The sequence below is a fragment of the Geotrypetes seraphini genome, chromosome 1 (assembly GCF_902459505.1).
Source record: "Geotrypetes seraphini chromosome 1, aGeoSer1.1, whole genome shotgun sequence".
Classification (NCBI taxonomy): Eukaryota; Metazoa; Chordata; class Amphibia; order Gymnophiona; family Dermophiidae; genus Geotrypetes; species Geotrypetes seraphini.
The window spans coordinates 252,674,678-252,694,406 of record NC_047084.1 but is presented as its reverse complement, the minus strand read 5'-3'; the positions used below and the strand labels follow the sequence as shown (position 1 = coordinate 252,694,406).

General features: G+C 41.2%; 1 protein-coding gene across 4 annotated transcripts in view; it reads right to left on the bottom strand.

Moving 5' to 3' along the window:
• Window positions 1-19,729, bottom strand: part of ZBTB49 (zinc finger and BTB domain containing 49) — a 123,800-nt gene that overhangs the window by 64,016 nt on the left and 40,055 nt on the right. For all 4 annotated transcript variants that reach the window (XM_033949290.1, XM_033949281.1, XM_033949272.1 and 1 more), the window contains one exon: window positions 7,654-7,700. In XM_033949290.1, coding sequence (XP_033805181.1) covers window positions 7,654-7,700 — 47 coding nt within the window. The remainder of the gene's footprint in view (window positions 1-7,653; window positions 7,701-19,729) is intronic.

The window sequence follows — 19,729 nt, the reverse complement described above, 5'->3', positions numbered from 1 at the left end:
ACACAGGGATTATATTCACCGGAGACATTGAGGAAAGCCTAACAACAGTAAATGTGGAGCTGGACATGGTATACGTCCAGATTGACAAATTAAAAAGTGATAAATCCCCTGGATTGGATGGAATTCACCCGAGAGTTTTAAAGGAACTTAAGGTAGAAATTGGGGAACTTTTACAATCCTTGGCTAACATGTCAATAAAAACTGGGCAAATACCGGATGACTGGAAGATAGCAAATGTCATCCCAATTTTCAAAAAAGGAACAAGAAGGGAACCAGGAAATTACAGACCCGTGAGTCTCACCTCAGTTCCTGGAAAGATAATTGAAGCACTAATTAAAGATACCATCGTACAACACTTGGAGGATCACAACCTGATAAGAGATAGTCAACACGGCTTCAGGAAAGGGAAGTCATGTTTGACAAATTTACTACAATTCTTTGACAAGGTGAGCAAACCAATGGATAGGGGGGATCCAGTGGACATAATTTACTTGGATTTCCAGAAGGCATTTGACAAGGTCCCGCATGCAAGGCTCATGACTAAATTACAAAATCATGGAATAGGAGGAGAAGTGCACAGATGGATCAGCAAATGGTTGGAAAACAGAATACAGAGGGTGTGCATAAATGGGAAATTTTCGGACTGGGAGAAAGTAACTAGCGGCGTGCCTCAGGGCTCGGTTCTTGGGCCTATCTTGTTCAATATTTTCATAAATGACCTGGAAGAGGAAACATGCAATATAATCAAGTTTGCAGATGATACAAAATTATGTCGGGCGGTTGGCACTCTAAGAGACTGCGAGAATCTACAGAAGGATCTCAACCAGCTGGAGACGTGGGCGAAAAAGTGGCAGATGAATTTTAACTTAGACAAATGCAAGGTGATGCATTTGGGAAAGAAAAACAAAGAACATGAATATAGGATGTGGGGGGTGACTTTAACCAAATGCGAAAAAGAAAAGGATCTGGGGGTAATGATTGATAGAACCCTGAAACCTTCGGCCCAATGTGTGGTGGCGGCAAAAAAAGCAAACAGGATGTTGGGTATGATTAAGAAGGGGATCACGAGTAGATTGGAAGAAGTTATAATGCCACTTTATAGAGCTATGGTTAGACCACACTTAGAATACTGTGTCCAACACTGATCTCCATACCTTAAGAAGGATATAACTCTGCTGGAGAGGGTGCAGAGGCGAGCCACGAAACTAGTCAAAGGTATGGAGAATTTGAGATACAGAGAACGCCTCAAAAAACTGGGACTGTTCACCCTCGAGAAGAGAAGACTGCGAGGAGATATGATAGAGACTTTTAAAATATTAAAAGGATTTGACAAAATAGATCAGGAACCCTCATTACTAACATTTTCAGATGTGACACAGACAAGAGGTCATAGCCTGAAACTGAGCAGCAGCAGGCTCAGGACTAACATCGGAAAGTTCTGTTTCGTACAACGAGTGGTGGGTACTTGGAATGCTCTCCCGGAAGAGGTTGTGATGGAGACTACTGTTCTGGGTTTCAAACGCAAGTTGGATGCATACCTTCTTGCTAATCATATTGAGGGTTACGGGAAAACCGGGTCTCCATAAAGGAGTACCTAAATGGGCCTCCGCATGTGCGGATCGTCGGACTAGATGGACCTAGGTCTGATCCGGAGAAGGCATTTCTTATGTTCTTAAAGTATTATAAGGAATTAAAAGTCTATTAATGAACTCTGGTTGATTGTTTAATTTTGTTGTAAATGTTAAAAGTAAGATTTTATAACTGATTCTATGTTCGACTGGTAACCAATGTGCACTAATCAGAAGAGGTGAAACGTGATCGTATTTCTATGATCTTAATAGCTATGTTTTGTACAATCTGAAGCCGTCTAATGTCCTTTGTTGTAATGCCCTTATACAGGGCATTACAGTAGTCTATACAAGAAATTACTAGGGAATGGATCAATGTGTTCAAGGAAGCTGGTTCAAGTAATTTTGCAAGGGAACGTATCATCCTGAGTCAATAGAAGCATTTCTGAACGACCGTGCTAATGTGAAAATGATAAGAAAATTTACTGTCAAAAGTAACTCCTAATAGTTTTAGAGTAGGGACAATTTTGATGGGGAGTGATTCAAGCTTCAGGGGGGCCTGAAGCGTTGTTCCTTCTTTAAAAGGAAAAATCATAAGTTTCGATTTGTTGATATTAAGAGACAGTTTATTTGAGTCTAACCATGATTTAATTTTTCCTAATTTATGGTTAATGGATGTTACCTCTTCTGTCTTGTTGAGATCAATGGGATGGATTAATTGCACATCGTCGGCGTAAGCAAACGTGGTAAAGCCAATAGATTGACCCACCGTCAGAAGGGGTGACAAAAAGATATTAAAGAGCAATGGTGACAAAATGGAACCCTGTGGTATTCCGTGTTTGGTGGAAAAAGGTTCTTCCTCTCTCTAAGAGATCCCACGTACTGATCCTACACTTTCTTGAATTCAGACACAGTCTCCATCTCCATTACTTCCTCCGGGAGACTATTCCATACATCTACCATCCTTTCTGTAAAAATGTATTTCCTTAGATTACTCCTGAGCCTATCGCCTCTTAACTTCATCCTATGCCTCCTCATTCCAGAGCTTCCTTTCAAATGAGAGACTTACTCATGCACATATACGCCACGTAGGTATTTAAACATCTCTATCATATCTCCCCTCTCCTGCCTTTCCTCCAAAGTATACATATTGAGATCTTTAAGTCTGTCCCCATACGCCTTATGACAAAGACCACAAACCATTTTAGTAGCCTTCCTCTGGACCGACTGCATCCTTTTAAAATCTTTTTGAAGGTGTGGTCTCCAGAACTGTTTACAATATTCCAAAGGAGGTCTCATCAGAGTCTTATACAGGGGCATTAATACCTCCTTTTTTCTACTGGCCATACCTCACCCTATGCACCCTAGCATCCTTCTAGCTTTCACAGTCACATTTTAACACTTTTGGCCACCTTAAGTTCATCACATACAATCACACTCAAGCTCCGCTCTTCTGTCGTACACAAGTTCTTCACCCCCTAAACTACTGTTCCTTTGGGTTTTTGCAGTCCAAATACATGACCTTGCATTTCTTAGCATTAAATTTTAGTTGCCAAATTTCAGACCATTCTTCAAGCTTCACTAGGTCTTTCTTCATGTTATTCATGAATCCCATCTGGCGTGTCTACTCTTTTGTAGATTTTGGTATTATCCACAAAGAGGCAGCCCTTCAGTAATATCACTTATAAAAACATCAAATAGAACAGGCCCAAGAACAGAACCTTGAGGCACACCACTGGTAGCGTCCCTTTTCTCAGAGCTATCTCCATTAACCATTACCATCTGTAATCTTCCACTCAACCAATTCTTGAGCCAGCCCATCTCTTTGGGACCTATTCCGAGGGTACTCAGTTTATTTATTAGACATGTGTGTGGAACATTGTCAAAGGATAGTGCACTCCCTCTATCCAATTCTCTGGTCACCCAGTCAAAGAAATTGATCAAATTTGGTTGACAATTACTAACTCTAGTGAATCCATGTTGCCTCTGGTCCTGTAACTCACCAAATTCCAGAAACTCCACCATTCTCTGTTTTAAAAGTGTTTCCATTAATTTGCTTACCACAGAAGTCAGGCCTGTAATTCTCTACTTATTCCTTACTTTCACCTTTGTGTAAAGGGACCACATCTGCCCTTTTCCAGTCCACTAGTACCACTCCCGACTCTAGAGAAGCATTGAAAAGATCAGCCAGTGGAGCCACCAGAACTTCCCTAAGTTCCTTCAGCACCCTCAGATGTACACCATCCGGCTCCATTGCTTTGTCTACCTTTAATTTAGCAAGCTTTTCAGTAACACCTTATGGTAAAACTTCCCCTTTTTTAGATATATTCTGAATGTCTACTATTAAATCTCTGTCCACTTCTTCAGTCTGTGAAGGAGGCCTGTATATCACACCAATGTAAATATATTTTCCATTTCTTCTTTCCAAATTGATCCACAGTGCCTCTTCCTTGCCCTGTAGATCCTGCAATTGTGTGGCTTTAATATGATCTTTAACATATAACGCTACTCCCCCTCCTTTTCTTCCTACCTGTGATCGCCATTATATCCAACTCATCTTCTTCCATCACAGTTTCTAGATCCAGAATCTTGTTTCCCACACTTCGAACATTAGTATATACTGCTTTCCAGACATTGCCCCCTTTTCCCATCCATGTAGAGGTATTCAGTGATTTACTTACCTGAGGGCTTATACTCACCCAGGGGCTTTGATCAGCCAGAAATTGTTTACAAGGGTGACAAAGTATAGGAACAGAAAGAAATCTTTCTGAACCTGGAAGATGTATAAAGCCAAATTGACAAGTTAAAGTGATAAATCACCTGAACAGGATGGTATACACCTCAGAATACTGAAAGAACTCAAATATTAAATTGCTGATGTGTAGCCTGTTAAAATCATCCATAGAAGTTGAAGATTTGAGGATGGTTTTAGTTTGTAGATATGATTTGAGGATTATTTGCGCGTCTATGTTATGATGATTTTGCTTTTAAATTATGTATGTAATTCTATAAACCGTTTAGTTTTAAATGGTATAGAAATTTTTAAAATAAATAGGTGATTAGAGAAATTAGACCTACAAGCTTGACTTCACTACAAGGCACAATAGTGGAAACTATTATAAAGAACAGAATTACAGAACACAAAGACATTTTTAATGGGCCATGGGTTCGGCTAAGGGAAGTCTTGCCTCATCAATTTGCTTAATTTCTTTGAAAGTATGAATAAACATAAGGATAAAGGTGATCCAGTTCATCTATTATGTTAAGTATACTTGAAACAATCTATATTTTTTGTTTCTATAGTGAGGAGAAGTTTATTAATAGGTGATTTTAATATGCTGGATGTTGATTGGGGTATCCTTATTGTGGGGTCTTCTAGATATAGGGAGATCCTGGATTCTCTATAAGGAGAACTGTTCCAGCAGTTGGTAATGGAACCCATGCAGGATGGGGTCATACTTGACTTAATGCTTACAAATGGGGAAAGTGTTTCTGATATTACAGTGGGTGATCATCTGGTATCCAGTGATCACTGCATAGTACAGTTTAATACTAAGATGGGTATAGAGAAGGCTCATTCAAAAGCAAAGGTTCTAGACTTAAAAAAAACTAACTTTGTTCAGATGGGGAATTATGTCAAGGAATTGTCTGGATGGGAACATCTGGAAGAAGTGGAAATGCAGTGGGTAAAACTGAAAGAAGTAATTGTAAGAGCGACAAACCTTTTGTGAGACAAGTAAGTAAAAGTAAGAGAAAAAGAAGGCTGCTTTGGTTCTCAAAAGTAGTAGCTGAGAAGGTAAGGAATAAGAGGTTATCTTTCAAAAACTACAAAAGATAACAGAAAGAGGAAAGTTAAGAGAAGTGGGTTGTGTAGTCAGGAGAAAGCAAAGATGCAAATGGAAAAAAAAAATAGCTGACACGGTAAAATGGGGAGACAAGACATTTTTAGATATATTAGTGATAGGAAGAAGTTCAAAAGTGGCATTGTGACACTCGAAAGATGTAGGGGAGAAATATGTAGAAGCTGATAAAGAAAAGGCCGAATTGCTTAACAAATATTTCTGTTCCGTGTTGACGGCTGAAGCACCGGGAGCGGAATCGCAGAAGATAAAATGAATAGGGATAGAGGAGTGGTAGACCTTGATTGATTTTCAGTGTTGTGTTTGTGAGGAGCTAGCTAAAATAAAAGTAGACAAAGCAATGGAGCCAGATGATGTACATCTGAGGGTGCTGAAAGAACTTATGGAAGTTCTGGTGGCTCTGCTGACTGACCTTTTCAATGAGTCTCTAGAATCCGGAGTGGTACCGGAGGACTAGAGAAAGGTAGACGTGGTCCCTCTCTACAAAAGTGGAAGTAAGGAAGAAGTAGGGAATTATAGGCCATTAAGTCTGACTTCTGTGGTAAGCAAATTAATGGAAACACTTTTAAAACAGAGCATGGTGAAATTTCTGGAATCCTGTGGATCATAGAACCAGAAGCAACATGGATTTACTAGAGGTAAACTGGTTAAGTGGAAGGCGACAGAGGGTAGTGATCAATGGAGATCGCTCTGAGGAAAAGGATGTTACCAGTGGTGTACCTCAAGGTTCTGTTCTTAGGCCTGTTCTTTTTAACATTTTTATAAACGATATTGCTGAAGGGCTGTCAGATAAGATTTGCCTCTTTGCTGATGATACCAAAATCTGCAATAGAGTAGACACTCAGGATGGTGTGAATAACATGAAGGACGACCTGGCGAAGCTTGAAGAATGGTCTGAAATTTGGTAGCTAAAATTTAATGCTAAGAAATGCAAGATCATGCATTTGGGCTGCAAAAACTCTAAGGAATGGTACAGTTTAGGGGGTGAAGAACTTATGTGCACGAAAGAACGGGAATTGGGTGTGATTGTATGTGATGATCTTAATGTGGCCAAACTGGTTGAAAAGGTGATGGCGAAAGCTAGAAGGATGCTAGGGTGAGGTATGACCAGTAGGAAAAAGGAGGTACTGATGCCCCTGTATAAGACTCTGGTGAGATCTCATTTAGAATATTGTGTACAATTCTGGAGCCTGCACCTTCCAAAAGATATAAAAAGGATGGAGTTGGTCCAGAAAGTTGACTAAAATGGTGCATGGTCTTCGTCATAAGGTATATGGGGAGACACTTAGAGGGGAAATATTATAGAGACGTTTAAATACCTATGTAATGTGCATGAGTCAAATCTCTTTCATTTCAAGGGAAACTCTGCAATGAAGTTAAAAGGCTATAGATTACTCCTGAGTCTAAGAAATACTTTTTTTACAGAAAGGGTGGTAAATGCGTGGATCAGTATCCCAGTTGAGGTGGTGGAGACAGAGACTGTCTGGATTTCAAGAAAGCCTAGGATAAGCATATGGGATCTCTTAGAGAAAAGAAGAGATAATGATTACTGTGGATCGGAAGACTGAATGGGCTATTTGGCCTTTATCTGCCATCATGTTTCTAAAACTCTTACCACATTAAAAAAATGGGAGTTCTAATAGAAAAATAAAAACATACAACCACAGTAACGTGCCTCTGTTTATTGCTCAGTGCAGAAATATTTTTATTTTTCTTTTCCTGTGAGTAGTGAGTCAATCCACACTGAAAGGCAACTGGCATAAGAACACCCTAACCAGAGAATCTTCAGTGCTATGGCATCTCATATAAATCTATATTACTTTATTTGGTTCTGTGGAGGCCTCCAATAGCATACCTGTTCTTCCACCACCATCTTGAAAAATGGCAGTGCCCATGTCCTAATGGTTAATTGGGAAACACTGCTAAGGATAAGTTTAGTAAATAAGGAATTGCTTCAGAAATCAGTACACTTTCTTGACCAAATAAATGGGACCAGCTCTCACCAAAAGAAAAAGTTGGGAATAACACAGCCATACTATAAATACAGTATCACTGTTATACTGGAGGTTTCAGATGAGATATCATAAGACAGTGTTATTGCAATATCATATGCTTCACGTGAGAGCAACTGCACAAAAAACAAACAAACAAACCCTTAATTTACTTTCAAATCAAGTATAAAGATTAAGCAAGCATCTTAATGGCTAGGGAAAAAAAATCCCCACCTGGGAGAAGTGTTTTCCACAAATGCTACATTCAAAAGGTTTCTCACCTACAAGATAAAGAAAGCAGAATGTTATATGTGCACATCTGAACAATTCAAGAATACTTGTTTAAAACATGATGTTCAACATTCATTTTACTGGCCAAGGAAGGGATATGTTTTTATGTAATATACCAATGATTGCTTGTAAGTGATGTAATTAATGTTAATCTGAATGAATATATTTAACACTTAAATGTAATTTTGAAAATGAATAAAGAATATTAAAAAAAAAAAAAAAAAAAAGGAAAAGAACATTTTGGTGAAGATTATTATTTCTCACTCTGTGAAGATAATCTTGTTCACTAGTGGTATGAATTTGTCTCTAAATAAATGTCCCTCTCTCAATTTTTGTTTTTCTTGAGCAGACAAGTTTTAATCAAGATATTAAAGTTAAAAATATAAGCAAGTCTGATGGACAGACTGGATGGACCATCTGGCCTTTATCTGCCATCATGTTTCATTGTTTCTAAGCTTTGGGCAAAAAAGAAACCCAACCTTGCAAAAAGCCTAAAAGTCAGTTTGTTTGGACAATCTGGACTAGCATATCTTTTGCTTAATTATTTCTTGCAACTTTTGAAAAGGCCATGTAAGCACAAAGTTTTACAAAAAAAAAAGTTTTGCAAAATCCTTGCCCAATTCTTAAAGTTGAGCACATCAGTCACATACTACTTTCTTGAAAATATTTCTGCTGCCACAATATTTTCTGATTTTTATGCTGCTTTATTGACTTCAGCAGTTTATCAATTGCTCTTCTTTATGCCATTAAGTCTTATGAGATTAAATACTACAATATAACACTGACTGAAAGGAAAATTGAAAGCTTCAGATAGAACATTGCACTGCTAATGTGTTTTAAGCACATTGTGCACCTGGTTTGTTAAAACAGCAATTTAAACTCCAGTCAAGTAGGTATTTTAAGCCACTGCTCTTCTTTTCAAGTTACCAATTGTGGGTACTGCTCAGCATGCAGGTTTCAAAAATAGTAGTTATTGGTATTGGAAGCAGTGGTGATGGGTTCTTGTTCTAGATAGATAGCTGAGAAGCTGTGGAGTAGGATGAAAAAAGGCTATAGGGAGGGAGGGAGGGAGGGAGAGAAAGAGAAAGAGAGAGAAAGAAAGAGAGAGAAAGAAAGAGAGAGAGAGAAAGAAAGAGAGAAAGAGAGAAAGAAAGAGAGAAAGAAAGAGAGAGAGAGACAGTACTACCAAAGATAAAGCCTAATAAGTGTTTTTCTAAATTCACTGGAAAACTAGAGCAGTAAGCCTCATTTCCGTGGTTAGAAAGTGACAGAGGTGTTACTGAAGGAAATGATAGTGAACATCCTGGAATCAAATGGGTTACAAGATCCAATGCAACATAGTTTTACCAAAGAAAAATCATGTTAACCAGAACAAAATTGCTATGGCTGCAAGGCATATTGTGAATGCCTAAGGGCAAATGGTATTTATTTTCGAATTGTATTTAATCCATTTTTCCCCCTCCTCTTCATTTGTGCTTTCACGTCATAATTGTCTTTAATGTCCTGTTTGTTGGAAATTTTTTATTTTTCTATTTTTAATTTTGTAAATCGCATTGGATTTGGATACTGCGATTATATCAAATATTTTAAATAAATTTGATAAACTTGATACAGCGCTGCATATGCTTTTCAGCACTACAAAAATGATAATAGTAGTAGTAGTAGTAGTAGTAGATTTTTCCTATGACAAATCTGAGATATTTCCTGAAACTGGGATGCATGTCTCTCAACATTAAACTCATGCCCACTTAGCTATAGGATTATTCATTGTGTTACCACATGACTCCAGAAAAAGGAGGATGGATTGAGACATCCAAGTTTACTTCCATTGAAAGCAAAGGAAATAAGGAGGACAAACATCTGGGTTTTATTTCCATTGAAATCAGTGGAAGTAAAACCCGGATAGTCCAACCTCCTTTTACTAAAGCAATATGGCAACCCTAGTAAGACACACTAAACAGGGTGGAAGCATAGGCCTAGTTTATAAAAGGTTCTTGGATTTAACCTGATAGACTAATGATTCCAGGACAAGAACTCTTGGTCTGTCAACTTTATGATGAATTATTACAAGGTTCTTAAGGTATTAACATAGTAGATGACGGCAGATAAAGACCTGAATGGTCCATCTAGTCTGCCCAACCTGATTCAATCTAAAAAATAAAAGTAAATTTATTCTCATTTATAAGTCTCTAGGCAATTGAGTTTCAATTTAAACTCTATTTTATTTTATTCAACTATCTTTTCTCACCTATTTCAACTAGAAGGTCTAAATTCACATTTAGAGGATGATTCTGACCATATAGCTAGATGTTTTGTCTTTTTTTTTTTCCCAGAATCTATACAATATCAGACTAATAACACAGAACCATGAAAAAGGACATTCATTTGATTTTGTAGCTACTCTTTCAAAACAAGTTATTGTCAAGATATATTCCAATACTATTTGGGTCCCCAGAAACCTGGTCAGACTATTATTTAGTAGGATTTTACATTTCATCTTCCCCATCATCAAACAGAGATTGTCTATTTTGATAAACATATTTTTGAACAAAATTGATTCAAGTCAATTTTGGATACAAAAAGCAACCCAATTAGATAAATCTAATGAAAGATTAGGCTCTTACCTGGATAATCTTCTTTCTATTAATACACACAGGATTCTGTTACTTTAGATGATAAACCTGTGCTCATGAACTGCTTGCAGAAGGATGTCAATCACATGTTTCAGTTCTCCCCAGAGCCAACCTAGCTTCTCTACAGCCTTTTAAAGGGCTCTGGGCTCCACCATTTCAACTTAAATCATCAGCACAGTGAGGGGAAGGGAGACCAGTCGTCCCCCTCACTGCACTGAGACTTCCATCTTTTTCAAAACCTTTTCTTCAGCAGGAAGCCCTGCCCTCTTCTTCCCCAGAGCCAACCTAGCTTCTCTACAGCCCTTTAAAGGGCTGCTGAGCAAGCAGGTCTTTCCTGCAGGCAGGCCCCGAAGAAGGGCCCTTTGTGCAGACCAAGTAGGCTCAGACTGATACCTTCCACAAAAAACCCTGACAACCAAACACACTGAGCCCTATCACTGGTATCACTCTTATACTCTCCATAACGGCTTTCCACATCCCTGTTAACACTGGCCAGGACCGCTATGGAGAACTGACAAACTGCTATCACACAAAGCAAATACCTGCAAAAACTTCCAACCTCATAAAAATTCTGACAAATACAGAACCACCAAAAGCAAACGCCATCGCAGCAGCCTTAATAAATGCCAGATCTGTAAATGGCAAAGACCTCAACCTATTAGATGCTATAACAGACAACAGATGGGACCTCCTATTAGTGACTGAAACATGGCTGAAGAATGACAGGGTCACCCTAGAAGCACTGGCATGTTCCCACCCCAATAAAAAAGGGGGAGGGGTGGCAGCCATCACAAAATCCAAGTTGAAACCATGACATATAAACTCTATATCACTAGAAGGCCTGGATGGCTGCATTCTCTTAATAGGCCACGACAGTAAAACCATATTCATATTAATCTACAGAGCCTCCTCCTCCCCAATGTCGGTGCTCAACCAACTACTAACTATGATAAGCAACCTTTCAGTCAACTACAAACAAATTGTCATCCTAGGAGACTTTAACTTTCAGAATACCCAGAAATCACCAGTGCACCAAGGGAATTCACAAAGACAGTGTCTGACCTCGGTTTCATCCAACAAGTCCACTCCCCCACTCATTCCTCCGGGAACACTCTAGACCTGATCTTCATCTTACAAGGCTTGCTACTCGGCAACAAGCCAACCCAGCTGACTAACTTTCAGGTCCCCTGGAGTGACCACCACATAATCTCATTCAACTTACACACTAAGACCAAGGGCCTGCAGAAAACACTGCATCACACAAAACAACTACATTCGACCCAAAGTCGGTCAACCTTCACACTTTATCCATTGGCACCTCCTCACTTGATCTAAACACAGACCCCATGACCAATTCGCTAGAGAAAAAGGCACAGGTGTGGCACTCTGGCATAAAGTCACTCTACGAAAAATTAGCTAAAGCCAAAAAAGTCAAAGCTAACACAAGATCTTTCTCATCACTCTGGTTCACAGAAAACATGGTTCAATGAAAACAAAGTCAGGAAAGCTGAAAAAAAACTACAGCGCTGAAAATAAAGCTACCTCTTGAAAAACCCTCTTGAAAGAATACAAACTAGCGACACTCTAAACAAAAAAGGCACACTTCACAAACCTAATATCCAAGATCCAAGCAGATCAAAGGCCATCTTCTCACTGTCCAAAAACTTGTTTTCCTCCTCCCAAGGATCACACCACAAACCAAAAAACAAGCTTAGACAGTGAATCCCTCTCAAACTTCTTCCACGACAAGATATCCAAGATACGAGAAACCCTAGCCTTAGAAGCCAAAGCCCTGCCAAACATCCCAAAAACTATGCAACCCATGCAAGTCAGAAACTCTAAATGGCTTCAAACCAGTATCCATTGATAACCTTAAAAGCACAATAGTCTCCCTACACCCCACAACCTCAATCTTAGACCTGTGCCCATCCACCACATTGCTAGCTAGCACCAATGAATCATTCCCGAATTCCATTTTACCTTAGTTAATGAGTCCCTACAATGAGGCATAATACCTCAGAGCTGGAAAGCTGCTGTAGTAAGACCACTCCTGAAAAAACCTACTATGGATCCGGACAATCCAATGAGCTATAGACCAGTCTCAAACCTCCCATTTGTGTCAAAAGTACTAGAAAAGATAGTACTCGCATAACACCACCCTCTCCAATTTTCAGTCAGGATTCAGGAAATACCACAGCACAGAAACGGTGCTTCTAGACATTGTAGATGACAGCTGGAAAATCCTCGATGAGGGTAAAGACGCATTGCTGGTTCTATCAGACCCGAATGCTGCCTTCGATACTATTTATCACTCACTTCTCCTATCCAGACTACACTCCATTGGAATCTGTGATGTCGCACCGGCATGGTTCTCCTCCTTCTTAAAAGAAAGATTTCAGAAAGTACTACTAGGACCCTCCTTATCAGAACCAAAACCTCTCTGCTACGGAGTACCCCACCCCAGGGTGCATTCCTATCCCCACTCCTCTTCAACCTGTACGTCAAACCAGTACTTGACATCGCAAAAAAATTTCAAATCAAAATTCACTCTTATGCAGACGACATACAGCTCTACCTCCCCCTAGGTCAACATCGAGACACACAAATCAAAAAACTTCATTGCTGCCTAACTGAAATAAAGAACTGGATGCAAACAAACTACAGCTCAAAAACTGAACTTCTCTGGATACACAAGGATTCCTGCACATACCCCTGCCCATCCCTCTTCTGGGGAAATGACACCCTTACAGCCAAAGACAATGTCCGCAGCCTGGGAGTGAGTCTCGACACAAACCTGTCGTTCTCAGATCATCTATCAAAATTAGTGTTTTCATGTTTCTATTACCTACGCCAGCTAAAGTGCATCCGTGCTTACTTTTCAGAGAACGTTTTTGCCCAGCTACTATATGCGTTTGTGTTATCCTGCTTAGATTACTGCAACACACTACTAGTAGGCTTACCCACAAAAACCAACTCCTGTCTCCAAGGCATGCAAAACACTGCAATCTGACTCCTGAAAAACCTGGGCTTTCGTGACCACGTCATCCCTGCACTAGGATCCATACATTGGCTGCCTATCTGAAAACGATGCGCCTTTAAAGCCCTGGTTCTAGCTTTCAAGACATTCCCCAAGATGACACCTAGCTACATAGCATCAAAACTTCAAATTTATGTTCCCAACCTATCACTGAGATCCCAAGCAGAAAAACGGCTAGCCATTCCCCCAGGACGCTCACTCACATCTGAAACAGCCCGGAAACGCTCTTATTACCATTTCATACCCAGATTATGGCACATCATCCTCCCCCCCAACTGTCAGATCTTTAAACAGTCTATGGAACTTCAGGAAGGCCTTGAAAACCTTCCTCTTTACAAACCCATCTCTTTAGCTTACATCTGCATCTGCTTACTGCGGCTGTGGGGAGGAGGGAGCCGACCACAAGATGACACTGGGAGGCATTGGACCGCAGGCTGCATGAAACGGCCAGGTTGGAGCTGGCCAGAAGGTTAGACACCCGCCAGAGGGAGGCACAGCATAGAGGGAGGGAGACAATAAAGGTAGGGGGAATGGTTTTATTTTCAAGTTAGTGTTTGAATTGTGTCAATTTTGAGCATTTTAATCTGATGTCTATCTTTTGCACTGCTCAGAAAGAAATACATTTGTTTCTTTTTCTCTGGGGGTTGTAATGCATGCAGAATCTTGAATCTTAGGGTGTTTTAAAAAAATATATTAGTACTTTTGGTTTTTGGTCCATTATTTGCATAGGGGTTATCTGTGTTCTGGTAGGAGGGAATGTTGAGAAGCATACATTGTGTTTTGTGTGGTTAACTATTACCATTATGTGGTAATAGGATTATATGGTGTGTATATGTGAAAGATGAATGGAGGAAATTGTGTTGTAGTTGGTATTATTATGGGGGCAGGGTCTGGCCCGCGACTTATCTGTGTTTTAGATTTCAGCCCCTTAATGTGATTGAGTTTGACACCCCCAGGCTCTAGATGAACCTTCAGCCCTCTGAATCAAGGTCCTTCCTCCCTACCCTATTTCAATATGTCCCCCTTCTCTATTCTCCCCGAGGTATCTAGCCTCACTCCTACCAAGCTACTATTCACATCTGTTTGAGGTTGCTGCTACTGTGTTGTTGCAAATTCTGCTCAGACCTGTGCAAGTAAACAAGTTTCATCGGGGCCTTGAGTACCTGTGTATGCTCAAGGGAAGTTGTCTCCTTCCTCCAAACTTCCTGTTCCTTCCTATCCCTCCAGATATGCTTATGAGATTTGGGAATAACTTTACAGTGATGGAATCTTATTTTTTCACTATTTCTTCATTTTTTATTATGTCTTTTTTATGATGTCTTTGACACAAAGGATTAGAAGAACCATTATGACTATAGCAGGCCTAATTGAAGGGAGATCGCAAATTGTTTGTTTAAGGTTGGCAAAATGAAGCCTTGAAACAATAAGACTATATATAAATAGTCGGTACAGAAGGTGATAAGAAACATCATGTTTTCTTTATTTTCTTTCTCATCTTTCTTACTCTCTCTGTTGTTTACATCCATTCTATTTCTGAGTTTCCTTTCATCCTTTTTTCCATCCCTGTTAAAGACTAGTTTAGGGAGTGTGCAGAATGACTCACATGATCTGAAGAGAGATGCATAGCAAAATACCCCCATCCTATCAATCACTGCCCTTCAATTAAGGAGGCCCAAGAGAACTGGCACAGTCCACAGTATGGGCTAGCACAGTATCTTGCAAACTTTTCCAGCTGGCAGCACACTATAACTAGTGCCCCGGCCGGAAGGCACCCAGAAGTTGATACAATGACGTCATGCACGGAGGCCCATCTGGCTGCGATCCCGCTGTTACAGGGATCCAGGAGGTGCAGGGAGAAGAGGAGAGACGCCGGCCAGGAGGAGAGTCAGCTGCGCCGGCTGATTTCCTACAGGATGTGCCTCTTGCCACGAGGGGCACGTCCTGTGGGCAGGCAGCTGACGTGGACGATTCTCCTCCTCGCCAGTGTGTCGCAGCACACCAGAAATCTCACGAGGCACACTGGCGATGAGGAGAATCTTTTCAGCGTTTACAAATTTCTCAGTTTGGTTTTAGAGAGGTGCATAGCACAAATCATTGGCAAGAATCAAAAATCAAATATTTTTAAGCCATGGGATTCAGTTTTATTGAAGTTTGATACATTGTACTGTGAATGTTTGATACAATGGACCATACTACACTAATGAGTACATTGAGTGAACATGGTATAACAGGCGCTGTTCTGAACTGGCTGAAGAATTTCTTATGAGTATGCAGAATTCTTCTTAATACAATATACTGTACTTTTGGAGTCTGGATTATTGGGCCCCAAAGGGTCCCTGCTCGTGCTGATTTTAGTTAATGTCTTTAGACCTGATTCTCAATTCAAAGATTTACAGATATTCCTGTGCAGATGGTATATTTGTCTTGGTTCCTACTGCCTGGATGCTAGGGAAAGGCTGTAGGCTGAGACCTCACACCACTCATGACCGAACACTGTGCAGTAGAGATGGATGCGGATTCTAGATTTAGTTCCTTTAAGGATTCAGTAATAATATCCAGAGACGCTTTGGACTTGAACAGGCAGTGCACAGATAGGACCTCTCCCTGATCAAGGGCTACTACCGGCTCCTGACTACCAGTCTCTACCTGGGACCCCAAGACTATGTCAGTAAAGGCATAGACCCAGACTCCCCATCTTCTGAGTCTCTTGAACAGCACCCTGTTTGGGGGAGAGTGCACTCCCTTAGTGGCCTCTGGGGAGTCTCCAGGCAGCGCAGGAGAATCTTAACAGCTTAGATAAGCTTTCCACACGATACTCACAAAATCAGGAAAGAAACCCTGATGAGTCAGTTCTGAAACCCACTTAGGGGACTCCACCTTCATCCTCTTGGTTCCGTTGCATCTATGCCCCTGCGTTTCGGCAAGCCGCTGTCCCGGGGTTCTGAGAGGGATTTTTTTCTCACAGTCATGACCCGAGGCAGCTTTCTGGCCCTAGAGACATCAGAGGGGACTAAGCCCGAGGCTCCTGCCCCCCTCACGTGTTCCATGTCACGTGATGCACAGCTGCTCCTCAGCTGACCATCCAGTGCAAAACTGATATGGGGGTAAAAGGGTCTGAAGAGTCAATTACCATTGATTTTAAAGGTCAAATAATGGATTTTTGAGGCAGAGAGAGGACTTTAAAAGAAAAATCAGAAAATCCAGGATGGCTACCACAGCAGCGTTTAGGTGCCAAAATGGCTGAAAACGGCCAAACTAAAACTCCCAATTTTTTTTTTAAACAGGGGGACCCTCTAAGCTAGTGGTTCCCAACCCTGTCCTGGAGGAACACCAGGCCAATTGGGTTTTCAGGCTAGCCCTAATGAATATGCATGAAGCAAATTTGCATGCCTATCACTTCCATCATATGCAAATCTCTCTCATGCATATTCATTAGGGCTAGCCTGAAAACCCGATTGGCCTGGTGTTCCTCCAGGACAGGGTTGGGAATCACTGCTCTAAGCAACCTTAAAAACTGCCAAAAAACAGTTTGCATATCCCACACACACACCAATTTTCCCTTAGACTACAACAGTCTGTACTCACTGTGACATGCTATGCTGCAAAGGTGCCTCAGCCTGTTTCAGCTCCTGTGTGAAGTTGGAACTTGGAGAAGGATACTGCTTCAAACAAAAAATCAGCCTTCCATGCTAAAATCTTCTAGATGCCAGCTGGACTGAGACCAGACTGGACTTCAACCCTCACTGAACCGCACACACAAACGGGGGAGGCAACACGCTGCCGGAACCCTGAACGTTCCCTATAAGGACCACTAAAGGTGCCATATCAGCCTGTGCTCAAGCTCCTAAAATAAAATAATCATGGAATGAGCTAGCTTTGAGAGGAATGGTGCCCGAGCTCTTCAAATATTAAGTAGGCTGGCTAACAGGTCCTAAATCTGAGGAGCTTCCTGTGCACACAAGGTTCTCTTGTAGCTCTATAACTTGAGCACTTGCTCTGCCGGGAGAAATATGGCCCCACTCCTGATGTCAAACTGCACCCCATGTATGCCAATCCTTGTGAGAGGCCTAAATAACATTTCACATAATTCACCACCCAGTTGAGAAACTCCAACAGATGAATCGCTATTACTATTGCTCCCTAGGGAGTCCTCTTCTAGATCAGTCCAAATGAGTCAAATCATCCAAACAGGAGTGTATTGCATTCCTTGTCTGAGGAGGTGCACTGCTACCATCACCAAATCCAGGGCACTGTAGGTGGGCTAAAGAACTGAGCTCTGAACTGAAAATTCCTGCTTAGGGCACTATGCAAGCAGCAGTTGGGAACCTTCTGTGATACAAACAGGCTCTGTCAGATGCAGGGAGGTTAGAAACATACTTGGCTGGCTGGAGGCGATTACTGACCCAAATGCCTCCAAGTGGAGCCACAGGGAAGAACTAAAAGATAGGATGGAAGAAGCTACCTTTCTTGGAAACCACAAAATGATTGAGTAGTGTCCCTATCTTGATCTAGACAAGGCAGTTTCATGGTTCTGAGGAGCAACTACAAGGGATGCCGTATAAAAAAATGCTTGAGTACCTGAATAAACTCATGTAAACCGTTCTGAGCTCTCCTGGGAGAACAGTATAGAAAACTGAATGAATAAATAAATAAACAAACAAACAAACACATGCCAGGGGAATCCTCCTCCTCTGTAGAGAGGTTCTCCAGACCCAGAAAGGCTGCCTCATGTGGAAAACCCTCAAGATGCTCATCTAGCCCCCAAACATCATCCAGAGATAAGATGATTCTGGCAAAAGATGATCCTGATCCATGACTGCACAATTGCTTATTCCCTTGGTCTGCTTAGCTACCCAAAATGAGGCATCTGGGGTCTCATAAAGCCCCAGAATTCAAAAGCCCTCTGCAACAGGGAAAGAAGCACCCAGATCAGGACATAATCTACAGTAACATGAAACAGCAATAGCCATAAATCCCCAATCAGGACCCCCACAATATTAGCTCTTTCAGCAGGCAGGATGACTACCCATCTGAACCTCCCACTTTGTGTATGCATTACCATTTTTACAAACAAGGCAAAAGGTCATAGTGGCACTGTTCTGCCTTTGGCTCCTACAGGCTCTGCCCCTAGGCATCTGAAGTACAGTGGTAGCAAAACTGCTTCCACAACTGGACCTGACCTTCCTAAGTCACTACACTGGAAAACAATATCTGAGAATGCACTGCTGCAGATAGTTGCTTTTCTATTCATTAAGAACTTTAAATTTCCCCAGGAAGCAAAGGAACAAAGTCTGAAAGGCAAATTGGGGGGGAGGGATTGTTTTATTTTTACTTTCCCTTGTCTCTGCAGGAATGCACTGGGGACTTTGGGGGGAAGCAACTGAAGTCCTCCCCCAGGACCTGTACCAGCACCCTTCACAGAAAGCCAACAGGCTAATCTGTGGTGCTGCGAACAGTCAGAACCACTCCACATCTGACAGGAGTAGGGACTGTGGCCTGAACCCCAAGAGCAATACATAAGAACATAAGAATAGCCTTACTGGGACATACCAATGGTCCATCAAGCCCAGTAGCCCATTCTCACGGTGGCCAATCCAGGTCACTAGTACCTGGCCAAAACTCAAGGAGTAGCAATATTCCATACTACTGATACAGGGCAAGCAGTGGCTTCCCCCATGTCTTTCTCAATAACAGACGTTTGGATAAGTTCCTGGAGGAAAAGTCCATAATTTCTTAAAACCAGTTACGCTATCCGCTCTTAAAACATCCTCTGGCAACACGTTTCACATCTTTAACTTATTCTCCGAGTGAAAAAAAATTTCCTCCTATTGGTTTTAAGAGTATTTCCCTTTAACGTCATCGAGTGTCCCCTAGTCTTTGTAATTTTTGTCAGAGTGAAAAATCGATCCACTTGTACCTGTTCTACTCCACTCAGGATTTTGTAAACTTCAATCATACCTCCCCTCGGCCATCTCTGAAGAGCCCTAACCGTTTTAGTCTTTCCTCATACGAGAGAAGTTCCATCCCCTTTACCATCTTGGTCGCTCTTCTTTGAACCTTTTTTAGCGCCACTATATCTTTCTTGAGATAAGGAGACCAGAATTAAACGCAATACTCCAGATGAGGTCGCTCCATGGAGCGATACAGGGGCATTATAACATTCTTAGTCTTGCTAACCGTCCCTTTTTAAATAATTCCTAGCATCCTGTTTGCTTTTTTGGCCGCAGCCGCACATTGGGTGACAAGTTTCATTGTACTGTCTATGATGATACCCAGATCCTTTTCTTGGGCGCTAATCCCCAAGGTGGACCCCAGCATCTGGTAACTGTGATTCAGGTTATTCTTCCCA